Below are 12,690 nucleotides of genomic sequence, written 5' to 3' on the forward strand. Positions count from 1 at the left end.
TAACAGGCTTAGTTCATGAGAAAGGTACTCTCAGAAGCCAAGCAGGATTTTTGACATGCTGTGCAAAGCAAATCCAGATATTAAGAGAACTGCAGGCTTAAGTGCACATGGTTATAGGCTGTAATAGCACATGCGAAAGGTTAACACCACACCTCTTAAAGAGTGTTCTTTTAGAGATAAAAATGCTTTGCCCCTGTTTAGCATCACCTGCAGCCAGGACAGCCTACTCCTCATTAAGACAGGTGAAGACCAAGCAGGTAGATGAGTGCGTGTGCTCTTACAAACTCTATCTCGGTGGTTTTAATAGGTTCCGAGCATATGGGAATGTGAGCTTGAAAACACAACAATAAGCCATAAATAATAGGGAATTATTTCAGCCATCTCTAATAGACAGTCACTGCGGGGCTGAAGCCCAGCAGCTGGTTAACAGCTCACAGGCACACTATAAAATGAAGAGATGCTACAACTTCTAATTGAAGCTGTAGAGAGAATTTATGGAAGTTGACTATTATTGCTGAAGCTCGTTTTTCACCTTCCTTAAGTTTACAGTCTGTGTGTGAGGGTTTGTTTAAACACTGTTCAAATCTTAGATAAATCTTCACACTCTAAGTCTAGCACCCCTGGAAACACACCCAGAATTTAGCAATATTCTAGCACGGGGAGGAGAGCCATTTTACTTCTGTGATATTTCAGATGATTATTTTAACATGATTATTCAAAGCCATTTTGCCTGCAAATAAATTCCTGACCATCAGTCTTTCTTCATTGCTAAAATATAGTATGTGATATAGAATGCACAGCTTGGAGTTGAGGCCATTGCCCTGCATTTGTTCTCATTCATTTGCTTTCACTAGGGGCCTGCAGTGAACACAGATTTGAATCTTCTCCATATATACGCTGTCTCTACAGCTGTCTACAGATTATTATGATTTTATTAACCTTTGAGTGACAATGTATGTGAGTATGGGTGCACAAATGCAACAGCCCATGCATGTATATCACAGGACAACTACAGGAGTTGGTGCTTTCTACCTTGTCTGAGAATGCATCTTCTGTTTGCTACTGTGTATACCAGGTTAACTGGCATAAGTTGCCTGAAGATAAGACATGTGCTACAGAGGCTGGCTTTCTGGGGGCTCTAGGCATCCAAACCAGCAAGCGCTTTATGATTAAGCTATCTCTCCAACCTACAGATTTTTTTTATTTCAACAAACAGCAGCCTTATTATCTATCACGTGGAGATATTATCACCTAAAAGTATATGCTACTTTTGTGGATGTAGTGGTGATTTGTAGGTGAAGGACAGTGGCACTTCCTCATGCTAAAATCCAACCTCACTGATCTTGTTCCACATTGCTTCCTTCCAAGGAGACCCTACATATGATTTCTGTACCTGTGCAAAGATCCTTTGGTGTTTCAAACCTTCCATATATTTCTTGGGAAGAAAGAGATGATTTGTAGATTTTGGAGCTAAGAGACAATAGGGTTTGGGGTGTAGCTCAATGTAGAGGGTATGATTAGTTTGTGGAAGACTCCGGGTAACTACTGTGTATGTTTTATTGCTATTATTATGCATGAGCAAAAGAGAGTGCAGGCAAGCATGTGCAGCCATGCATGTGTGGAATTCAGAAGAGAGATTTATGAAGCCCACTCTACAGGTTCTAAGGATAGAACGCAAGTCCTCAGGTTTGAACAAGCACCTCTTCCCAGGAAGACATCTTGCCATCTCTTTAGTGAATGCTATTTTTCAGTGCTTGTCTTCAGTTACCTCATGGGAAGGAACTGTCAGCTCTAGGGCAAGGTCATTTCTTGTTCACATTGACAAGATCTGAACCAGTTTGTGCCACTCTCTACACTGTATAGGGGAGGGTGTGAGGGAGAGTTGGGGTTGGGTGTGTGGGCAGTGCTTTGTGTGGGGAGTGTGCATGGGTTTTGGGTGTGCATGTGGTGCTCTGTGTGTAGTATGTGCCTGGGATTTGGGTGTGCATGTGGTGCTGGCTCTAGAGAGTGTACATGGGGTTTGGATGTGCATGTGGTGCTGGCTCTGGAGAGTGTACATGAGGTGTGGGTGTGTATATAGTGCTGAGTGTGGAGAGTGTGCATGGGGTTTGGATGTGTATGTAGTGCTGGATGTGGAGAGTGTTCATGGGGTTTGGGTGTGCAAATGGTGCTGGCTCTGGAGAGTGTACATAAGGTTTAGATGTGCATATAGTGCTGGGTGTGGAGAGTGTGCATAGGGTTTGGGTGTACATGTGGTGCTATGCATGGAGCCCAGTGCCTTTTACCTGCTGAGCAAGCCCTACACCACTAAGCTTCATTAAGCCTGGAATCTGCTCTTGCTTCTATCTTCCAGCAAATCTTAAATTTGTTGTCTGTGTTCTAGGAAAGTGAGTCCAGGGACTGTATCTTAAGAGCTTGAGGTTAGAAGGACATGAAGACTAAGTTCCCTTTAGGTGTGGCTTCTATAAGACAGACCATGACTACAGAAACAGGCACTATCTCTTTTAATAAAAGATACAGTTAAGAAATTAAACAATGCATGGCATGTATTGTATGGGAGAAGAGTAAATAAAAATTGAAAAAATACTCAACATGGCTGTGTTTTTAAAAATGGTAAAATGCCGCAAAATCTTTGTCCACCCCGTTTGATTTCGTTTGTGTCACAAGTGTTGCAGGGCTCAGGAAACACTAGAACGAGCCGCCATTCAGAAAGAGCAATGGCTCCGCCTGTGCAGCCCTAGCTCCTGTCCCCTTTGCTCTGCCTCCCTCCATGGTGTGGGTGTCTCCAAGACATCGAACAGCGGAGATGAGGCTCACAAGTAAGGTGGCAGTGGACCGACCAGGATGGCTGAGCAGGCTGGTGGTGCCTTCCACTTGAGTTTCCCCCTTGCAGGTACTTGTTGACACTCAGCTCCTTTTCTCTAAGGTCTCAGCGGAGGTTTTTCCTTTCCAGCATGACCAAGGAGCTTGGCCTGGCTACAAGAATCTCCTTTGATGAGTTACGTAACCCAGCTCTTATGGACCCAGGTCCTTCTGTCCTCAACACTGTCCTAGATAGCTTACATTTGCACAGTAGTCTGAGGAAATGGTTTCTCACTGTTTGGAGCTTGTGTGCAAGTATGTATGCATGTAGGGCTATGAGGAAGATTGTGTTTTTGATAAATCACGTGGTGGAATAATTCCCCTGTCATTTTATTTGAAGTCTCGAAGGCTAGAGAATTTACCTCCAAAGTAGTAACTATTTCCAGAGTAAATTTGCAGCTGGGAGGTGTCCTCAGCTGGAGAAGCAGCGTCATTATCCAGTGTGAGGGTGACACGGTTTCTCCTGGCATTGATGCTGACAGAGTGCCACAGGCCGTCATTCAAGTCACTGCCTGCAAAAGAAACAGGAAGGGCTAGTTCACAAGGGTCAGCTCTTTCCTTGGCCTTATGGCATAGTCTCTTTTCCTGAGCCTAATTATACAGGGTTGATGGGGGACTGGCATTCTATATGCTGTGAAAATGTGCTGCTCTGATTGGTTGATAAATAAAGCTGTTTGGCCAATGGTGAGGCAGAATAGTGTTAGGCAGGACATTCTAAAGAGAGAGAGAGGAAGGAAGAGTACAGAGCAGGGGAGACGCTGCCAGACGCTGCCAGAATAAGGAAGATGTAAAGGTACAGGTAACCCACGAGCTACATGGCAAAGTATAGATTTATATAAATGGGTTAATTTAAGATATAAGAACTAAATAACAAGAAGCCTGCCATGGCCATAGTTTAAAAATAATATTAACCTGTGTGTGTTTATTTGGGTCCGAGTGGCTGCAAGACTGTTGGGTGAGAGAGATTTGTCCTGACTGCAGGCCAGATGGAACACAGAAAAATTTTCAGCTACACAGGGTAATTGTCTTAGTTTCTTTTCCTATTGCTATGATAAAATACCCTGACAAAATTAACTCAAGGGATTTACTTCATCTCACAGTTCAAGGATATAGTCCATGGTAGCAGGGAAGTCAATCAGCAGAAGCAGCTGGTTACATCACACCCAAAATTAGGAAAGATAGAAGGATGGGATGAATGCATGCTGCTGCTCAGCTTGCCTTCTCCACTCTACAGTCTAGGATCAGATGCCCAGCCCAGAGAATGGTCCTGCCTACCATTAAGATGGGTCCTTCTATACCAACTACTATAATCCAGGGAGTCCCTCACACATATTCTCAGTCTAACCTTAATTTCTGTAATCCATCTTGAGTGTGTCTGAAGGCTTGCTCCTAGATGAATCTAGGTCCCATGAAGGTGGCAATTAACATTAATCATCACCACTACACAAGGGCAGTTGCATTTAAGAGTGTAATATGCTTTGATCATATCCTCTTCAGTATCCTACCAGCCTTCCCCATGCCCCACACTGTCTCATTATTCAGACATGCTTGCTTCCACTTTCATGTCAGATTACTGAAGTGGACAAGGTCAGTCCCATTGTAAGGTAGAAAGAGTTTCCCACTGAAGTCAAGATCAGATTAATTGAACACCAACTGTAGAAATTTTAATATATTTAGTTGACTGTATGTGTGCGTGTGAGGGTGCGTGTATGTGCGCACATGTAGAGCATGTAGAGGTCAAAGGACAGTTTGTGTGAATTGAAGCTCTCCTTCCACTACTTGGATCCCAGGAATAGAACTCAAGTGCTTAGGCTCAGCGTCAAGCACCTTTACTGGCTGAGCTGTCTCTCTGGACTCCAACAGTTTTTTCTAAGTTCATCATAAAACATTGCCCAAGTCACCTGCCTCCCCTGATCTCTGGCTCATCACCTGCACATATGATCATACCGGTTTGGCATCACTGTTACAGGGATCAAACATAATCAGGGGACAATTCCCAGAGCATTTGGTGGGCCAAGAGTTTGCTTATTAAAAGTAACTTGTCCTGATCCTTTGCCCCAGATTTCTTTCAGCTGCACTGCGACACTGACCTACCTTCCTGAGAAAGCTGCATTAGGAATTAATCATGAAGGGCTGGTTATTTCCTTTCAAAAATTTTCCATCTATGGAGACTACTGCTCGATTATAGCCCATTGAACATAGAGGGAAATGGCTCTATTGACTGCTCAGGCATCAATAACAGAACTGATACATCCTCATTGTTCAAACCATCTTCATTGTGCCTGGCTGTACACCGAGCTGCTTTCCTTCTGATTGCCTCAGTTTTCCCATCTGCAAAAGGGGAGCAATGACTTTACTTGAAGATGGCTCTAGGGACTGAAACTACTACTATAGCTGTATGTTACAATGTCTGGGCATCATATGAGCCAACACCGATGGACAAAACCATGAGTCCAAAACACCCCTGGGGTGGGAAAGTACAAATGTTAACATCATATGCCTTTGTATTTTGGAATGAGCCACAGGGGCAATTGTTGGAAGGATTAAAACACTACCCTCTGACTTTCGGCCAATGAGGAAGACAATGAAATTAATAACTTAGCCAATGGACACCTAGACTGACTCTGGACATAGCATGGCTATTTGCACTCTTGAATTCACAGGAGCTATGATTGCCTTCATAAGATCTACACAAGGTTTGACCCACAAACACCCTGTCAGGCAGCGTGAAGAGCTTGTGACAATTCGACCCACAATGATTTCTACTCAGTTAATGGTTGCTGGATAAGAGGGCCCTTCCTTCAGAAGTGTAGCCACTATTAAGGTTCCTCAGTACCTTTAACTCCACACCCATGCTCCTATAAACAACACTAGTGAACTTCATTGGTTATTAAAAGCAAAGCCATGAAAGTAGAAAGGGGACCAATTTGGAAGGGGAGGGGACCAAAACTAGTGGGGGGCAAGGAAAGAGAGTGAGAGTGTAATGGGTGAATATGATCAAAATATATTATACACGTGTGTGAAACGTTATTAATGATACCAGTTACACAGTTAATATATGCTAATAAAAATCAAAGACAAAGTCAACCCAAACACAAAGAGTTGCACACTTGAAGCTCTAGGGGAGACAGAGATGAGAGGCAGAGGAGAAAGAGGCATTGCTAACTCCCTACACAAAGTCTAAGAATGTCTCACAGAGTAGGTAAGAGACAGCGTTCAGTCCAGTGAGCAAATATTGTAGGAGGCAGACAGCTGCCCGGATAACAAAGAAATAGATAATGGAAAACAGAAAGAGACAAATGAAAGAGATGGACAAGGGATGCCAGTCAAAGAAGGTAGAGAGAAACCAGTCTCCAAGGCCTCAGGTGCCAGGCTAAGAGGGTTCAGCAAGAGCATTTCAAGCAGGGTTCTAAAGAATATTTTATGCAAATCAACTTCCTCAGAATCTCCATGAAGGGAATTTGGGCATTTGTACTAAAACAAACAAACAACAACCAAACCCCCATGATATGAATGGGGTTGAGGACTCAGTTCAGTGGGGCAGAATCCCTACAGTTCATGCCTGACAATCCCCCAAAACCAGCTAGAAGCTAAAGGCAGTGACACAAGCATTTATAATCCCAGGGTTCCTGTGAGGGGTAGAAGGTGGAGACAGGAGAACTTGTAAAAGCTTGGGTGCCAGCTAACCTTGCTGACACACTGAGTCTCAATCTCTTTCTCATGACAACCAATACCCAGAGGTTGTCCTCTGACTCTCCATGCATAATGTGGTGCCTCAATATCCCTGACAGGTGCTTCATGACCTCACATAGGAACAAATGGACTTATCTCTCCCTGCCTCCCTTCCTCCCCACCCCTAACACACACACACACACACACACACACACACACACACACACACACACGTTTTTTTCGAGACAGGGTTTCTCTGTGTAGCTTTGCTGCCTGTCCTGGCTCTCACTCTGTAGACCAGGCTGGCCTTGAACTCACAGGGATCCATCTGGCTCTGCCTCCCAAGTCTCCCAGGTGCTGGGATTAAAGGCATGCACCAACATCACCCGTCTCATATATATATATATATATATATATATATATATATATATATATATATATATCTAATGAATAAACAGAGATGCAAATCACTGCTGCAGAACACAGGGACCAATGAGGGATCTTCAATTTAGGAATACCCAAGCTAGAGGAGCATTTTCTCAAAGGACAATGTGAGCTTAGAAACAGTGCTTTTCAGTCCTTTCCACAGGTGAAGATCACCCCAAGGTGACAGGATCATAGGCAAAGTGCCAGCAGAAAAAGCAGAGCCAAGGGTGAACCAGGAGCTGAACCTCCAGCTGTTTCTAGAGGAACACTAGATAGGACTTGGCAGTGGCCCCTGGAGCCTTCCCTGGGAAGCCCTGTGGGAAGAAGTCAGAGGCCTACTTGGCTCTGAGTCTTCAGGGCAGAGTCAGCTGCTCTGAGCCTCTGAGTGGAGAATCTGCAAAGGGCAGCCTCAGTACCTAGCCTGGAACCCAGCTGTGCTCCCACCAGGGCAGCTGTGCCCCATCTGCTCAAAGGAGCCCAGATGGCAGGGACCCACCATGTTGACAGCCAGTTCCCTTCACATCTGCTTCCTGTGGAGGGAAGACCCAGAGGCTTCTCCACCTGGTGGCCCTACCTTCTCTCACAGGCAGCTGTCAGAGACAAGCTAGGATTTGGGTCTTGGCCATGGAGACTGTGTTAATGAGGTAAAGCTTCTGTCAGGTGATTCCTAGGGATGAACATTTGATATTTTACAAGAGTATTTGAGGTGCAAGCCAACAGTAGGTCTGTTTTGCTTTCATTTGCATACTAATTTAAATATATTTTCATGACACATGAGGTTGTATTTGAAGGCAGACTACAAAAAGGGAGTATGATTCACCATGCAGGGTCTGGTTAGTACCGTGGACTCAAGCATTTGGCTACGCATAGCCCATAGTGGAGAAGGCTGTACACAGAGGCCACTGAGGTTCTCTCTAAGCACAGGTCTACCATCTAGCTTCATCCCAGATGTACAGCACCAGAGGAGATGGATAAGATAGAGTATTAGGAGCCAGAGCCTTCCTTAATCTTCTCATATGTGAATTCTGGTTTCTGATCCTTCCAATATTATTATACATATCTTCCTGTGTCTAATTGTGTGTGTGAATGTTTGTGTGTATGTGCATGTGTATGTGAAGGGCAGAGTTCAAGATCAGGGGCCTTCCTCAAAAACTCTCTGAAAAAAAATTGTGGCAAATTTTTCATTTAACGTGTAGTATGGTATTTTTGACTAGCTGAATTGTGATCACACTCCTGGGATCCTACTATCTGTACTTTTTTGACAATGCAGTCGAGTACCATTGAACCCAGCTTTTTATGTGGATGCTGGGAATCTGAACTCAGAATCTCCTGCTTTTGCAGAAGCACTAATGAATGCATCTCTCCAGATCTTGACTTTCTTGGTTTTTTTAAGTGTTACTTATTCATTTGGGTGTGTTTGTATGATGTGTACATAGGGATACACATGTGCCACAGTATGCATGTGGCAAAGTCTGAGAGAACTTTGTGGACTCAGTTCTTCCCCTTTCTGTGGAGTTTGAATTCAGGTCATGGGATCTGTGCAAGTGCTCTGACTCCCTTTGTGATATGACAGTTTCCTATGCAATCCCCTGGTCCTGCATTCTGAGCCATGGGAAAACCCCAGCTCTTTAGAGAAATAGTAGAACAGCAATTTTAATGGAATAAGGATCCCCAGGGGAAGTTTTGGAAGTACAAATTCCTTCATATTTGTGTTACTCTCAGTATGAATTAGTGTGAAATAATTATGCTATGCATATTTGAGAATAGACATTATCATGATTCTTTGTTTTCAATTCTCTTATATGTACATTGGAAGTGACATTTCTGGGTTACATGAAAACTCCACATGACTCCCTTTGGAGAACCACAGCAAAATTTATTAAGTAGGTTTACTAGTTTATGCTTCCACTGGACCACTTGAACTTAAGATACTGATTTCATAGTTTGGACATGTGTGTGTTCTGTGTGTATGTGTGGGAGAAACATGTATGTGCATGCTTGTGGAGGACAGAGATCAATCCCAAGTGTCTTCCTCAGCCACTCTACACCTTGATTTTTTAATTATTTTTTATTTTATATGTGTGAACATTTTGCCTGCATCTATGTTTGCACACTACATGCATGCCTGGTACCCACAGAAGAGGCCATCAGATCCTCTTGAACTGGAGTTGCAGGTGGCTGTGAGCCACCATGAGGGCTCTGAGACTTGAAACTGGGTCTCTACAGAAGTAGTTAGTGGCTTTTAACTGCTGAACCTCCATATCTCCAGCCTTTCTACCTTGGGTTTTGGCATAAGGTATCTCAATGGCCTTAGACTCTCTAAGCCAGCTGGGCTGGCTGGCCATCAAGCTGTCCTGGACCTTGCTTTGTAGACCATGCTGGCCTTAAACTCAGAGATCTGCCTGCCTTTGTCTCCTCGGTGCAGGGAAGAAAGGCATGTGCCACCACCACCCAGCTATACCTACTTTTTAAGGGTGCTCCATATGCTTTACTGAATGGAGCATTTCTCTAGTCATCATGATGCTGTGAAGAAGGAAAAGCAGTTATTTGTGCTTAGGGTAGGAATGCATTGGCATATCAAGACCAGTTGTGGCTAGACAAGGTTATCAGTCACACACAGAGGCAGAAGGAACACAAGCCCAGGCTGGATAGATAGTGAGCCTTCCATTGTCAACCCTGATGAACCTGCAGCAGGTTTTTTCCCCTACCCATTTCCCTCTACTTAAAACCCTGACATTTATCATTTCCAGGAACTTAGACATATTTTTAAATCTTTCTAAACCTGTTTCTTCTTCTGTAAAATATATACAATAGATTGGCATGACTTGGAAATTTAGGCTTCCTCGTCCTCAGAAAACCCAATTCACCTGTCTTTCCAGAATGTTATATCATCTACTCTTGCATAACAGTTCAAAGATATTTTCAATTTTTGTGAGAACCAAGAAGGGGATATAGAGAGAAATAAATTAATAAGACAATCTTGAAATGCCAATTGAGTGGTAAAAGAACATATTGTAACTACTGGGACTATTATACTCTACTGCCTGAGCCACCCTTTTCTTGGACACCATTTGTCTATCCATCATCAAATGTGAATAGCTCTTCCTTGTATATAGTAGACTGGATTACCACATTAGTTAATGTGGCATTCTTTTCCTCCACATTTTTGTATGCTTGTGTGTTTGTGTATCTATGCACATGCGTGAGGATGTGCATACAAATATGCATGTTCATGTGGAAGCCAGAAGTCAGTATCAGATACTTTCTCATCCACTTTTCATCTTAATTTTTGAAACAGGTTCTTATTGAACCTATATATAGCTCACTGGTTGATGCTACGAGAAAGATTGCCAGTATTCTTTGGGGATCCTTGCCTCTTCCCCTCTGCCCCTCTGCCCCTCTGCCCCTCTGCCCCTCTGCCCCTCTGCCCCTCTGCCCCTCTTATTCTCTGCCTTTGACTCCTTGGTACTGTGAAACAGATGTGATGGTTCACCTGATATACACACCTTGGTATTAGGGATCAAAGTCAGGACTTCAAGCTTGTAATATATGCTCTGTACCTGCTAAGCCTTTCCTCCCATCCTTCTGATGCTTTTATTCTTATCTCCACTGCTGGGATCCCTGACTGTCACTCTCTGTCCTACTTTCTGCCTCCTTCTGGTATAGGCCACCCAGGTATTTAAAGAACAGAGGTTCCATTTGTTTATATATTTTTATTTTGTGTGGGGCTGGGGATCAAAGCTGGAACCTTGTAACTACCAAGAAAGTTCAGTCTGGTACCATTAAGCTGTATCCCTGCCCTTGGTTTTTAGACAAAGTCGTACTGCTGCCCAGGCCAGCCTCAAACTCATGATTTTCCTATGTCTGCCTCTTAGTGCTGGGATTACAGACATCTGCCATCATACCTAGTCAAGGAGGAAGCTTGTTATGACATCAGTGCACATGCCCCTAAGGTGCATTGTGGAGGCAGAGAATGAAACCTCTTACTTGTCTTACAACTTCTCATAATGTGGAGTGTCTCTTCCCAGTTATGTGTACTGAATCTTGAACTCTGTGCTCAATCAGACAGCTTGTTGTGGAGTAATGGTGCTTGGCTCTGTGTTTATTGGCCCTCATTAATGTGATTTTCTTATCAATGTGACTAACTTTAATAAGTCAAATATGCACAAGTTATCACAACTACTGTGAGTTCAATAGTGTAACAACCGTATCAACCTGCATAAGACCTGTGCAAGACTGAGACCATCAACACTCCATCATTGAGCTGGGAGGGTCTTCTAGGCAGTTATCAATGCAGCGGAGGGGAGGAGACTATATTTTCAGTGGTATAGGCACTGGTAAGTTTCTCATGCTCCTGTGAATTACCTGTCATACAAGTTTCTGTAAGCAATCCTCCTTAAAGTTATTGGTCCACATAAAAAGAAGACATGAGCATATACAGGAGCATTTGGAAGAGGAACTGGTCCAGTGGGAGTGGGAGGAACAAAACAGGACAGTGGGGAAAACATGATAAAAATACCTACATGCACGTATGAAAATGTAGTAATGGAGCCCTCAGCACAGGCTAACGAACAATTAAAGAAAATCATACAAACAAAGAAACCAGACAACAGGTTTCTCTTAAATACACTGGTCCTCAGCAATTCCTTATAAATGTTTGTAACATCCACTGTCTGATCCACTCATTTGGGTCACGTTATTTACGGCCTTGTGTTCTTAATTAACAATTTGTCTGTGTAAGCCTTCTGTCCCCAGTGCAATGAAAAGTAGCTAGGGGTCAGAGTGTGGGTCATGTTTCTGCGTCTCCCTGGGCACTGCCACGGCCATGTCCTGCCCTCTGCAAATGCTCCTTGATTGATGGGACATCCAAGCAGCTGAAACTCCACTGCCAAATGTCAGCAGCAGGTTCTCTCACTGCATTGTCCATAAATGACAGGCTCAAGCTTTCTTAATTGTGCAAGCCTGGCTCATAATTCAAGGCACCATGGATGTGGAAGCCTTGGGTCAGTGTATGAGAGGGTAACTATCTGGTGTTGTCATCATCGGTATCTGACACAAAAATGAGGTTGAATGTGACACTGCTGGTCTTCTAGTACAGACCTGAATTGTACAGTTTTAATTACTACATGCTAAAGTTACGTTCAAGCCTGAGACCATTCCCATCCCCCAAGATACCCTTCATCCCTAACCAGTCCTGCTTCCTCTGTACTGGTCCTGTTCTGAAATTTGCTCTCCAGGTATCCTGAGTTCTCAGGGACTCTTAAATGGCTGTTTTCATCCCAAGTCTCTTTTCTGATTGGAGCACCCTTCTCCTCGTTAATTGCCTGGTCAGACTCTATTCATTATAGAGAAGAAATGGAAAGATTTTCTTCCTTCTCACATCATGTGTCTTTCTGTGTCTTCCCTGTAGCCTTTGACTCCCTACCTCACCATCAAATGATACAGAGGATCTGCTGGGGAATGCAGCTTCCATCTAACCTCCATGTAGACACCTGTGCAGAATACAGGCTTCTAGAGCTTAAATTAATGAGAAGCAAGTAGAATTATACAAAGGAATTACCAAAGTGGAAACTCAGAAACTTGAAGGGAAGTAATGACATGTGTGGCCACTGGATTATTCTGCTTTAATAATAATAGTGATAATAATCTAATTCCCTGAGATCCATGCTGGAGTAAACATGGAGATACAGAAGTGAACTAAGAAACTCAGCTTTGCTATTTCCAATTCTC

General features: G+C 43.5%; 1 protein-coding gene across 2 annotated transcripts in view; it reads right to left on the reverse strand.

Moving 5' to 3' along the window:
- Nucleotides 1-12,690, reverse strand: part of Cntnap5 (contactin associated protein family member 5) — a 1,003,093-nt gene that overhangs the window by 392,610 nt on the left and 597,793 nt on the right. For both annotated transcript variants that reach the window (XR_005092927.1, XM_037211054.1), the window contains exon 9: nt 3,225-3,374. Coding sequence is in view for 1 of the 2 variants with exons in the window: in XM_037211054.1 (XP_037066949.1) it covers nt 3,225-3,374 (150 nt within the window). In the remaining variant the exon portion in view is untranslated. The remainder of the gene's footprint in view (nt 1-3,224; nt 3,375-12,690) is intronic.

The sequence above is a fragment of the Peromyscus leucopus genome, chromosome 15 (genome assembly GCF_004664715.2).
Source record: "Peromyscus leucopus breed LL Stock chromosome 15, UCI_PerLeu_2.1, whole genome shotgun sequence".
NCBI classification, from domain to species: Eukaryota; Metazoa; Chordata; class Mammalia; order Rodentia; family Cricetidae; genus Peromyscus; species Peromyscus leucopus.